Source organism: Eulemur rufifrons, chromosome 20, assembly GCF_041146395.1.
Source record: "Eulemur rufifrons isolate Redbay chromosome 20, OSU_ERuf_1, whole genome shotgun sequence".
NCBI classification, from domain to species: domain Eukaryota; kingdom Metazoa; phylum Chordata; class Mammalia; order Primates; family Lemuridae; genus Eulemur; species Eulemur rufifrons.
Window position 1 is genome coordinate 38,405,797 of NC_091002.1, and position 12,627 is coordinate 38,418,423.

The 12,627-nt window shown below is 42.9% G+C and overlaps 1 protein-coding gene across 3 annotated transcripts in view; it reads left to right on the forward strand.

The window, feature by feature from the left end:
* Window positions 1-4,045: 4,045 nt before the first annotated feature.
* The window catches only part of PCSK2 (proprotein convertase subtilisin/kexin type 2), a 191,608-nt gene continuing 183,026 nt past the window's right edge, over window positions 4,046-12,627 (forward strand). For 2 of the 3 annotated variants that reach the window (XM_069495993.1, XM_069495995.1), the window contains exon 1: window positions 5,294-5,470. In XM_069495993.1, coding sequence (XP_069352094.1) covers window positions 5,294-5,470 — 177 coding nt within the window. Of the gene's footprint in view, window positions 4,338-5,293; window positions 5,471-12,627 lie in introns of those variants that run through there. The other variant, XM_069495994.1, reaches the window with a different exon arrangement.

A 12,627-nucleotide genomic window follows, 5' to 3' on the forward strand; every position in this document is an offset into this window, starting at 1 on the left:
TGTTTAATAACATTATGCATCAATTTTTCTACTTGGGCTAGGTCATCCAAATTGATACTAAATAGTGTATAATTACCGGAAGCATTCAGGTCAAAGTAAGTACCTTTGTAGAATCTTATGTTTCATTATAATGGACAGAGTGACATTATAGAACTTATATATACCTTTTATTGTTTGCACTTTTGTTTTACACATAAATTTTTATCCTTTTAAATTCCAGCTTATATTTGCAAACCAGCTACTTTGTTCTGTCTGAATTATTTCTATGTTATAGAAATATTGTGTTTTTTCTATAACATAGAATAACTCTCGAGCATAATATAGTTTGAGAAGTCCAAAAACAAACTTCCCTGTTAAAGATAATTTCCATAATCATTTAGAAAGTCAATTGAGGATGATTTGCTATATTTTTTTAAAGACCATGAAAAAGAAAAGAGAATTAACACAAAGTAGAGAATTCATGAATAGGTAATAAGTTTCTAAAGACAATAAGCAATGTTCCAATAAGCCTTAGAAATAACTAATTAATTTGCCAAGTGAGCAAACATTATTTTTCAGTCCTGTAGACCTAAAAAGGAAACTAAAGATAGTGAATAAAACTGTGTTCCTAATTTTTGAAAGATTAAAAAGCCTTTGGTCCTCATTGTTTAGCTACTTCAAATCCTATCAAAGTAATAGAACCTAAACTAGCACAAGAAATAAATTTTCACTTTCCTGGAAAATAAGGAAGCAAGGAATAGCTTTTGTTTATGAAGAGTTGATTAGTCTGAATAAATCTTATGACTTTATGATGTTACAAAAGGAATATAACCCAAAGCACTGTAGATTCAATGTTTTGATGATAGTAAAACACTTGATGATGCCCCATAAATTCTCACCACTATATTAATTTTAGATGGCTTAGATAACAACTCAGCTGAGAATTTTAAACTGAAGGAAAAACAGAGATAAGTCATGTAAGGGAAAGGCTTCAGTCAGCAAAAGCTATAGGAATTGGAGGTAGGACCAACTCAATCCCAGTGATTTAGAAAAAGTGGATGGATACTGAAAAACTAATTAAAATTTCCCAAGCACCTGAATTTTAAGTTACAGCAAATGTGAGTGTTGATAAATACTACAGAAAAATGAGGTCAGACCTTGTAAAATAAGAATTGTCTGGGGAGAAAAAAAGACATGATCAATGTTGAGCTCGAATTTGACAGAAATCTATAAAGAGGTAAAAATATTTCAGAAAGCCTGTGTATGGACTGGGATGGAGGAAACAGAGACGGCAGGATCATCAGGAAGAATCAACTTGAAAGACTTAGTAGTACAATATCATAGTGGAGAATTGTTACCACCCAATGAAAGTATCATTACTGCATTTAAGTGCTCAGAATGAATGTAGCAGAAATGGCAAAGCCAGGCTTGACTTTTAAGAAGACTTTATTTTAAATTTTGACCTTCAGTGGTACTTATGTTGTTCCTCTCCAGATTACACACCCCACTCAATTTAAGAGAAACAGTGAAGTGTGAAGTGTGTTATCAGATCTTTTCCCTAATGGTCCAAAGAATATTTAAAGGCTCACTGGCTTCTCCTAAGCCTGCTTCTAGCTTTGCTCTGTCCCCTCAATGGTAGGTTTTCCTTGACCTGATGCTCTGTGGATCTAAAGTTCTCCCGCTAGAAGTATATCTAAGTGGGAGGCTCCCAATCATGCCTTGGATGGTTTGTTTTTTTTTTGTTTGTTTGTTTGTTTGTTTGTTGTTGTTGTTGTTGTTGTTTTATCACCCATAGGTCTATTGGTTTATTGTTATGAAGCCATAAAACAGGAAAGTTCTGTCCTTTTCAGGACAGTATCTTCAAAGAGACTATGGGGGTCTGTGGAACATCTGAACCAGAACCAAACACCCCATGTCATTGCTACAGATACAACAGTAAATAAATTAAAAGAAAGAATCTCAAGACATTGATGGGTTTTGTGTCTGGTCCTGAGTGTCAATCTGCTTGTGTCAGTTATTCTTTTCCCAAGTCCTCAAAATTAGTAAATATGAGACTATTTGGGGAAGGTTATACAAAAATAAATGTCTGTTGGCCGCTATAATGTTATTTAAAAGTATGACTGTTCTCAACATTTCTCAGGCTATTGATGATGTCTCCTATGTCATAGTCTGTGCTTTGGCATCTCTTTGAAACTAGAGGCTTTGAATCTAAAGAGTATCTAATCCAACTGTCCCTTTTTATAGATGAAGAGATAGAGGCTTTGAGAGGTGTGACAGTTTGGACCAAGTGGCATAAATAGCCAGTACTAGCAGAGCCTGCAATAGAGTTCCTGGCAACTGGTGTCTAGGTCAGTCCTCAAAACATGCTGCTGCCACCCTCTCTACTGTTCACCTTCTTACTTCAAAGTTACTATTGTTATTATTAGAAAAGGAGCTTAAGAAATAGTTATATAAAATAGCAATGTGTGTGCACACATGGGTGTGTATTTGCATTTCAAATTACAATCCAGTGTATAGATACATTTCCTCCACTTGCTTATTACATTGTTGTACATTGAAAATTTAACATTTGAATCACAAAAATATTTTCTCTTTTCATTTACTGTGCGATTCTGAGACTATTATGATGAACTATATTCTATGTAAACCACTAAAAATGGCTTACTTTAATCAGTCATCCAGGTTTTATTTAGTTTGTACCCAATTTTACACAACTTTAATTATTTAAAATGCAGGTACATAAGAATCAACATTTACTAGCATTTTATCTTTGGACTTTATTTAGGAAATGAAATATTGGTCTGTGGTTTTAAAAGCAAATTAATAGATATCTCTAAATAGATGGTAATTTCAAGTTTGTTTTCAGAGAGATTTAGCTACATTAGTAGCACTATTTGCCTACACCCACACTCTTCTCAATTGACTTCTTTGATGCTCTTCATATTTATTTTCTAAAGACTTAGATTTTATTTCTTTTGCTGCTTCTGAAATGCTCTCCATGACTGTGAATCTATCTAATGTAATTTTCACATTTGGTGCCACTTTTCTCAAATGACAACACAGAGCAGGAAGAACCATGTGGTCTTGTTTCATACCAACCTGGTACCTCGATTCAAAATATGGATGAAATATAAGGAAACAAAAGAGAGGAAGAGTTGAAGATCTCCCAGTAAGAAAACCTTGTGTTATAATTAAACACATGGACTATGAGAGAGTAAATTGTGGAGCAAGATAGGGTGAGAAATGAGCCTCTGATCGGAAATGAACTGAGGGACCTGGAGCTGGTCTGTTCCCTTCTATTAATATTTTTCTAGAAACCTTGTCTGCACTCTGGCCGCTTTCATCTTTAGCCCATGTCCTGGCACCTCACTTACTTTTCTTAAAGGAATTCAAGAAATAGTAATGGTATACTTATGTTTTAATCAAAATCCTCAGCAACGCCCATATTTTTATGTCAGCAACCAGACTTGCTCTGAATACAGTGTGACCCATAGCTTTAAAAGCGTATTTATTTCCATCAATAGTATTTTTCTTGTATAGATGCTGACTTCATGCTAAAATGAAAAGGGAGAGTTTGGTGTATATATATGAGTGTCTCTGTAATGTGTCAATGTTATAAATTCTCCCTCTCCTCTCCTCCTCCTCCTCTCTTCTCCTCTCCTTCTCTCTCTCTCTCTCTCTCTTTCTCTCTCTCTCTCTGAATTGCATACACTTAAGTTCCTAAGAAAAGATCTCTTACCTCTTATTCAAGTAAAGCAGGATTTTGAACTTTGGAGCTAAATGATAAACGAGATCAGTGTAAATACTCTGTAATTCAACAATATATAAGCTGCTTAAAAACAATCATCCTCGTTTTGTTACAGACAGCGCTTTCCTGTTTCCTCCCTCTCAGGCAAGAAGGGCAAGTCAGTCGTCGCAGAAGGCAGTTAGCAGCCTCCAGCGTGAGTGGACATTTAACTGGGTAACTTAGTTTTCCCCCTGTTACTTGGCCTGTATTCGCCTCCAGCCGAGGACGCCGAGCGGGAGTCTTGGCCCAGCGCCTGGGATCAGTGGCTACACCTTCCCAAACTCGCACCCTCGCTGTCCTTGTGCAGCCGCACGTCCCCAGTCTGAGAATACACCTCCAGGCGTGTCAATCCCGGCTGCATCTCTCCTGACCTGAAGGCAGTCTCGGTGGCGCAGCCGGGACTCCTGCAGGAGTCCCCTCCTGTCACAGCCGCTGACAGGGGGCAAGCCTGGTCTCCTGCTTGGCTTCCCAGCTGCTTAGCTCCTGACCTGCCTGGAGCCTACAAGAAAAAGAAAGAAAGAAAGAAAGCTGGTTCCTGCACTCTAGCCCCCATAATTCTCACCCCTGGAAGGCCACTTTCCCCAGCCTTCCTGGTGCCGGGAAAGAGAGCAAACCTCCCGGGGGATCTGCCCAGAGTGACCGGGGGAGGGTCAATCTTTGCTTTGTTACTGGGAAAAGGGGAGGCAAGTATGCCTGGAGAGTGCGTGTTTGCCTGTGTATCTGAGAGAGAGAGAGAAAGAGAGAGATGTTTTGCAAGGGGACATAAGCAGGGAAGAGGCACAGGGAGAGGCCGGTGCCCCAGCTCCCCTCGGGGCCTCTGAGAGCCGCACACGCTGTAATTCCCTTCCCAGAGCCTTACAGATTTCCACAAACAATGACATCACTCGCCGCCGCTGGCCTGATTACAGCTGGGGGGATTTTCCTGGGCTCGCGGCCGCCCGGGCGGAGACGGAGGAGCTCTCCGGGGTGCTGAAAGGGGCGGGGGCGCGGGCTCCCGGCGCGGCGCCCCCAGCCGGCGGAGGCAGCCGGGCCGGGCCGGGGGCGGGCAGGGGCGGGCCCGGGGCGTCCCAGGGCGGGGCCCGCCGCTCCTCCCGCCCTCATTGGCCGCTGGCGGGCGCACGTCACCCGGGCTGGTGCTCTCCTCCAGCCCCTGTGGAATTGGAGCTGAGGAGGAGCTGAAAATGCAGATTTAGCATCAAGCACAGACATACTCTTTCTCTCCGGTACACACGGCTCCCCACATTCGCACCCCTGCCCGCGAGCCGGGCAGCCTGACTGCACGGCTTCCCAGCCAGCCAGATGCTGGAGAAGAACACACGCTGATTTGCTGCTTCTCGAGCCCCTATTCAGTCTCTTTCTCTATACAAAGATTTTTTTAAACTATATATATATATACACACACACATACACACAAACACACACATATATATAGTTGTTTTTTTTTTTTTTTATTTGCACCTTCCCTCTGGGTGCCCTGCTCCGCCAGCCTGCGCGCCTCCTGGCACCACTTTTCACTCCCAAAGAAGGATGAAGGGTGGTTGTGTCTCCCAGTGGAAGGCGGCTGCGGGGCTCCTCTTCTGTGTCATGGTTTTTGCATCTGCTGAGAGACCCGTCTTCACGAATCATTTTCTTGTGGAGTTGCATAAAGGGGGAGAGGAAGAAGCTCGCCAAGTTGCAGCAGAACACGGCTTTGGGGTCCGAAAGGTAAGCTCTCGCATGCATTTCGCATGTTGTTTCAAAACGGGGGGCAGCCCTGCGCAATCTCATCGCAGATTTGCAAGTTTTCTCTCTTTCTCATGCGATGCAGATATTCTGCCATCGGCTCTTTAACACGATATTGCCTCCAGTGATCTTTCACGGGTTATGTAATTAAAATGTCCTTCATCTGGACTAGTAAGGTCATCAAAATAATTTATTACTCTTTGACTTGCTGATAAAATTGGATAACACCTTTTAAAAGATGCCATGCTCCTGGGATGCTGTCCGAGGTACCAAGTTCTCGAGGCTCCCTAGAGATGGAGGGATGAAGCCCTGAACAGCTGGGCTTGGCATCGGCTGCTTGGCCAGGGATGTCTCCCCCACCCCCATCACCCGGAGAAAGAATAGTTTCCTACCCATGGGGCTCGAAGCTTGGACATTGCAATTCACCTCGGTGCTTCTCCAACCCAGCGCCGGGAGGACTTCCCTCCCAGTGACTTCAGTCCCTGCTCTTCTCCGGGAACAACAGCTCCCCGACACTAGGAGACTTGGAAACCTGAACTGATCCCTCCAAAATTGGGGCGGAACTTCTACTCCCCCGCCCCAGCCCTCGACCTCCCACCCCCCGGAGCGCACTTCTGGTTGGCTCCCTAGTACTCAGCTCCCGGCTGTAGGAGCTGGAGAGGTAGATTTTGAGGGGAATTCCCTGTGAGAAGTCGAGGTGTCCCCTCCTGATATGTGGGCGGCCAGCCTGGCTTTCCCATGAGAGCGTGGGGATCCCCGTTCCAAGAAGTTGTGAGAGTTCAACACTTTGGGCAGCTGGATGAGGCTCCCAGCCTAAAACGCCTGGAGACTCCTTTGGAGACTCTAGGGTACCCACCTCGGGAGGTCAGGGGACAGGAGAGCGCTGGGTGGGGGGCCATGGCTGACATGCCTGCTGTTCCCGCGAAATATCTATCAGGGATCTCCAGTGTCCTTACCGGACCTGGCGCAGGGAAGGGTGGAGTGTAGGTGCAGGGGGAAGCTGGGGCGAGGGAAACCCGATGGACAGAAGGATGTGATTGATTTGGCTCCCAGAGGGCTGGATGGCGGTCAGTGAGATTCCGGGTTCCATCTCTTCCCTCCGGATCCCAGGAGGAGAGAGGCGTAAAGTGAGCAGATGAGCGGTGGGTACTTTTGGTTGTTGTCTTTGCCTTGAAGGGCCGCGCGAACTGGGGGCTCCTATGAGTCTTTTCTGTCTCGACTTCCCACGCCACCCGCCTCTCCTCCAGCCACCGCGAGGGCTCCCTCAGGTGCGGCGGGCTCTCCCGCCTCCAAAGGGTTTAGGCAGCAGCCGGGATTTCCACCCCAGGTGGGTTTGGCAACGAGTTTGACCGAGTCTGGGAGGAGGCGCCGGGTCTGCCAGTAGTGCGCGGGCGGGTCTTGCAGAGAGGAACTTGTTGCTCCCGGGAAGCGTGGGTGGAGCAGGGGACAGAAGGAGCCAGCTGAGGGAGCACCCCGCTGTCGTTCTGGGGACTGTTTGGAGAGTGCTGCCAGCACAATAAACAAGCAGACCCCCCTTCCTTCCCCCTACCCCAAGCTTGGCGAGACCCAGGGCTCTATATTATAGTGATTATTATTAGCTGACAGTTACAAGGAACCTTTATGTGCTGGAGTCCTTACATACATTCTTACTTAATCTTCTCAACAACTCTGGGGAAGCTACGGTTATTATTGAGCCTATGGCATTGATGGGGAAATTGGTTCAGATAGGAGGACAAGATAAAAACAGGCAAGGATTTAAATCAAGATCTGTCAGAGAGGAACCCACGCTCTTACTCCTTAGTACCTATCAAACCAAGCTTTGCAGGGTATGTTGGACACTGGGGTTTGCGGAAAAGAGATTTTAATTCTTGAGTGTAACAGGGCTGCAGAAACCTGTGGCTCCCTCCCCCCCGGCCCGTGCACCTTTTCATAGGGTAGGCAGACCTGGCCTCCCAATGGTTTTCTCTCCCTTTGAACATATGCCCATAAAATCAGAGATCAGATAACTAGGCCTGTTTCTCCCTCATTCTTTCTTGGAGAGGACACTGATCACAGCCTCAAACTTTCAATTCCCATCTGGGAGAAATGGCTTCTTACCTTACAACTTCTCTCCTTATCTCTCCATTATCTTTCTGGTAGTACCCCTTAACCAAATCCAGTGAGTTTTGCCCTGGTACACATTTAAGTAATAAGCAGTCTATAACAAGATACCTCTGCCTGGTGGGCATGCATGGTGCAACACCTGCCTAGAATAAATCTTCTCCTCCTCCTTTGGATCCATGTCCTGCCCATTCTTCAAGACCTGAATCCAAACCTTCCCTGATGCTATGGACCACAGTGAGCTTTCCCTTCCTCAAATTCCTCTGGGACCACTAGGAAAAGCCTGTACTATGTAAGCTAGTACGTTCTGTCACTTGTCCTCAGTCATTTCATGTATGTAAGTAAATAACAGTGTAAGTATTGTCTTTCCACTTGAAAGGTAAATAGTCATGATATCTTCTATATTTCTAGTTTTCTCACTGTAACTAGCACATTACTGTACTTGCCAGCCTCCAAGGAAGCTTCCTTAGCTTTATATGTTATTCCAGGCTTTCCAAACACTGTCCTGACTTGCTTCCATCATACTGCTCTGTACTTTTGCCAATATTTGTTATTCTCTTTGCATTTTAGACCCCTAATATGTCCTTCTCATTCCTTGTCCTGACATTCAGCATGCCTCCCAACTCCCTACTGCCCTCCTCTCTGATGCTCAGTGTCAGACTCCAAAGATTCTCCATGATTATTTTTCATCCATATGAAGGCTAGAGTAAACTGCTATCTTACTAAATAGCTATTTGACATCTTCTCCTAACTGCACAAACCTATGGTAGAAATTACTGGCATCAGCCCTGATACTTAGATAAAAATCTTAACCTTCCAAGAGGTTAAGTAACTGTTCATATCTGGAAAATGGGGACTCAGATTTAAAACCAAATTTGTTTGACTGAAAATAATTGCTTTTCTACATCATGCTGCCTCCAGGAAGCCCTCCCTGACTGCCAAGAACTCTGCCCTTGAGGCATCATTTTAGAGTTCTGATATTGTTCCTTTCTTTTCTTTTTTTCTCACTTCTTTCTATATTTACCATTTACATGATATTAATATATGAATATGTGTCATTAACTAATGTGTATATGTATGTACTTCTTGAGGCAGACTATAAATCTTCCAGGAGAAGAAATGATGTACTATGTCCTATGTCTTTTTATTGTCCCCATGTCTTGCATGGTGGCCTGTATATGAGATATTCAATAAATATTTGTCAATTATTTATTTGATTCTTATAAGAAACATATAAACAAAATATTTATGTTTCTTCTCTAAAATAGAGTAAAAATACCTATAACTTTACCTGAGGTGTATAGAGATTAAGGTCTTTTATTTTATTATCATGACCTGGACCTGGTCCAAAAACCTATATCCACTAGAGAAGACATTTATATCCAGGAGAGCGAGTGAGTTTACAGTAATGACAAAAGCATTATTCCAAAGAGTGTTTTAAAATTCTCAATACACTGCTAATTTTAATTCCTCTAAAACAGTAAACAAAAATTTTTACTGAAGCAATGTGTAGAGGATTGACCAAAAATCAAGTAAGAGTTAAGTTTTTTTTAAAAAAAAAAATCAACAATTAATGTTGAAAAAAAAAAGTTAACCTGATAATTAGGTGGTTTTGATTTATTATGTGTGTTTTGTTTTTTATCCACAGAAGACTGACCCTGGGGTGATTACACAAGTAAAATCATGTGACCATTTTTATATGTGTGAGAATCTTTTCATTTTAAAAACAATCTAGTAATAATTTTGCTGTCAAGTAGTGCAAGAATAAATTTCTGGTCATTTCACTTTTATTGAAGTGTAATTGAGAAAAGAGCTCAGCTTAATAAATTTTCACAAATTGAGCATACATGTGTAACCAGCACCCAGATCAAGAAACAAAATATCAGCATCCCTAGGTCCCGCTCTTGTTCCTTTGTGCTGTTTTCAGTCTGGGGCTATTATAAATATTGCTTTTGTATATACTGAAGTATATGTATTCTGGCAAACACATATATGCCAGTCTGTTGGTAATTCCTAGGAGCAGAATTGTTGAGGCAAAGGGTATACATACATTCAGCTTTAGGAGGCTACATCAGTTTTTTATCGCTGTGTAACAAATCACTAAAAACCTAGTGGCCTAAAACCGCACAAATTTGTTATTTCATGGTTTCCGTGAGTAATGAGTCCGGCACATTTGAGTTGGGTCCTCTGCTTAAGTCCTCACAGGATGAAAGAAGGTATAGCTTGCTGTTTCTCATCTAGAGGCATGACCAAGCAACAATTCACTTCTGAGCATGTTCAGGTTTTTAGAAGAATTCAATTTCTTCTGGTTTTAGACCTGAAGTCTTCATTTTCTTGCTGGCTGCTGGGGCAGGACCACTCTCAGCTCCTGGAGGCTGCCTTCATGACCTCACCACACGCCCCTCTGTGGGCCATTTCATACTCCTACACTTCAAATCTCTTCCTTCAGAAAGGGCCTGGTCCCATTTAAGGTTGATCTGATTAGATCAGGCTCACCAGAATAATTTCCCTTTTGGTTCTTTTGATGAACTCAAAGTTGACTGCTTTGGGCATTTAGTTACATTTGATACATCTCTTCACCTTTGTGTACTCTAATCCCAGAAGACAAATCCATCATCTTCACAGTCCTCCCCACACTGCCCATGCTCAAGAGGAGGTGATTGCATAGGTCATGTCCACCAGGGAAAAGAAACCATAATTCGGGCCATCTCCAAATTCTGCCTACTACAAACAGCCACACAGTTTTCCAAAGTAGTTATGCCCATTTACATTCCCACCAGCTGTACGTGAGCGTTCCAGCTGTTCTGCACTCTCACTACCCTTTGATATTTAACACCTATTTTCTTTTAGCCATTCTGGTGGGTATGTAGTAGTGTCTCATTATGATTTTGATTTGAATTTCCTGATGATCAGTTAAAGTGGAGCACTTCTGCATATGCTTATTGATGATTTATACAATATTTGTTCAGGTAGTTTGCCCTGAAAAGTTTTTCTTCAGGGCTGTCCATCTTCATTTTTTATTCATTGGCTTTCTTTACCTATTATGGATAGTAATTTTTGTCAGATATATATATTTGGAATTTCTACTTCTACCCATTTAATTGTGTCTTAATGTCCCAACAATATGCCTTGGGAACAAGTTAGACGACTGGAATTCAATCCCATTGGTGTAAGAAAGGTTTCAATAGCTGGAGGAGAGATCAAAACCCAGTGTGAAAATACTTTTTAAGTCTTTGTTTGTGCCGTATTTACTAAGTCCCATTGGCCAAAGCAAGTCATGTGACCAATCTTAGAGTCAGTGTGGGAGGGGACTAACCCAGGGAATGGATACAGGGACACATGAACAAAACAAGGACCATTCCTCCAATCTTCTACTACAGGACCTTTGAGAGTTCCAGTATCTCTGAGTTGCCCCATCAAAAGGTGAGGAAGCTGGGAAACATAACCACCAGCTACCGTTTCCCCTTGGTTGGGGGTTGCTCCTGGAGGGCATCACATCTCTGGCACTTCTGGTGCATGAAAGACGTTGGTATGTGTAGGTACTCTATATGGTAACCTCCAGAGTGGGGCCCAGAAAAGGCAGGCAGAATATCAACACCACCTGCTACTCAGGGGACCTAAAGTTAGCTAACATACAGATCTGACTTCAAGGAACCACAGAGGAGTGGGAGTGCTCTTTGTAAACAAGTAGAGTATTGGCAAGTTTTGTGATAGATTTAAGATACAGTGCAAGTGAGGCAATGACTGCCAGCAGAAGGAAAGTCTTCACAAAGCAGACAATGATACATTGAGGCTTATAATTTCAACAGATTTAAAGGAAAGGGGGTTTATAGAGGAAAGCACAGGATGTGCAATAAAGTGCACAGGGATTTTAGAAGGATTGCAAGTAGTGTTGGCTGGCTAAGTGCCAACAGACTGGGAAATGAGGTCAAATAAGTGAACTGGGGCCAGTTAAAGAGGGGTCAACCACACCATGCTGAGGAGTTTGGATTTCACAAGTGGGTTGAAGGAGGCATGAAAGGGTACTTGGAAACTATGGTAGAGTGGCTGTATAGAGGAAGAGAGCAAGTTAAACTAATAGTGAGTTGGAGGGACCTCAATCTCTGCCTAGTTTCTTTGTCCTGTAGAATCACTCATGTCCTCGCAGCAGGTTTCACCATCCCTTTTAATAGATGATGCTACTAAGAAGTCAGGTTATGCATCTTTGATCCCATTGCCACTGGCTTATGACATCAGTGATACTAATGGCTTGATTAATTATTGTCCTTGAAGTCACAATGAATAGTTGGTAGAACAGCCAGTTCTGTCCATGGAGTTTAGTCCAGCTAAGAGCAAAACAATTAAATACATCCTGCTTCCCTTCCCTGACACATAAATACATGAATCTAGAACAGACTCACTAATTTAGAAGCCAAAAAGGAAAGAAAAGACAGTGGTATATCACTGTGATCCCAGCCCACCTGATGGGTAGCTTACTCTCTGATAGTCCAAAAGAATAATGCTTGTTTTTAAATTTCCTTTTCTGGTATGATGTATGGAAATTTTGCCTGAGGCTAGAAATAAATATTTCTGTGGGTGAAACTCAGCATCAGGTACCTTCTGCCTGTCTCATTACCCTGCTGTCATTCTAGATGTGATATAAATCAGTTGTTCAATTCTTGGGGTAAATCATAGTTTGAATCCCACTGTGAACTGTTAGCTCAGTCCTAGAATAGTGAACAACTATGGATAACCCAAGCCATTTCCTATTGTCGTGCTCCTGGTTATGGGGAAGAGTGGCTGCTGGAATCACAGAAGAGCTGAGAGTTATCCATGAAGGACAAGTGCTTAGGAGTGGGCACGGTGGGCCTAGAACCAGGTGTCCTGCATGATAGATCGATGACTTTCCTCTCTCTCCCCTTGTTTCCCTGATGCACAGCACCTTACAAATCAGCGAATTCCAGAAGAACATCCATCCATATATTCTTATTTTATTAACAAATTTTTATTAAGCCCTATGAAGATGAGGCCCACTGAAAGGGGTGGGTTCTACAGTTAGA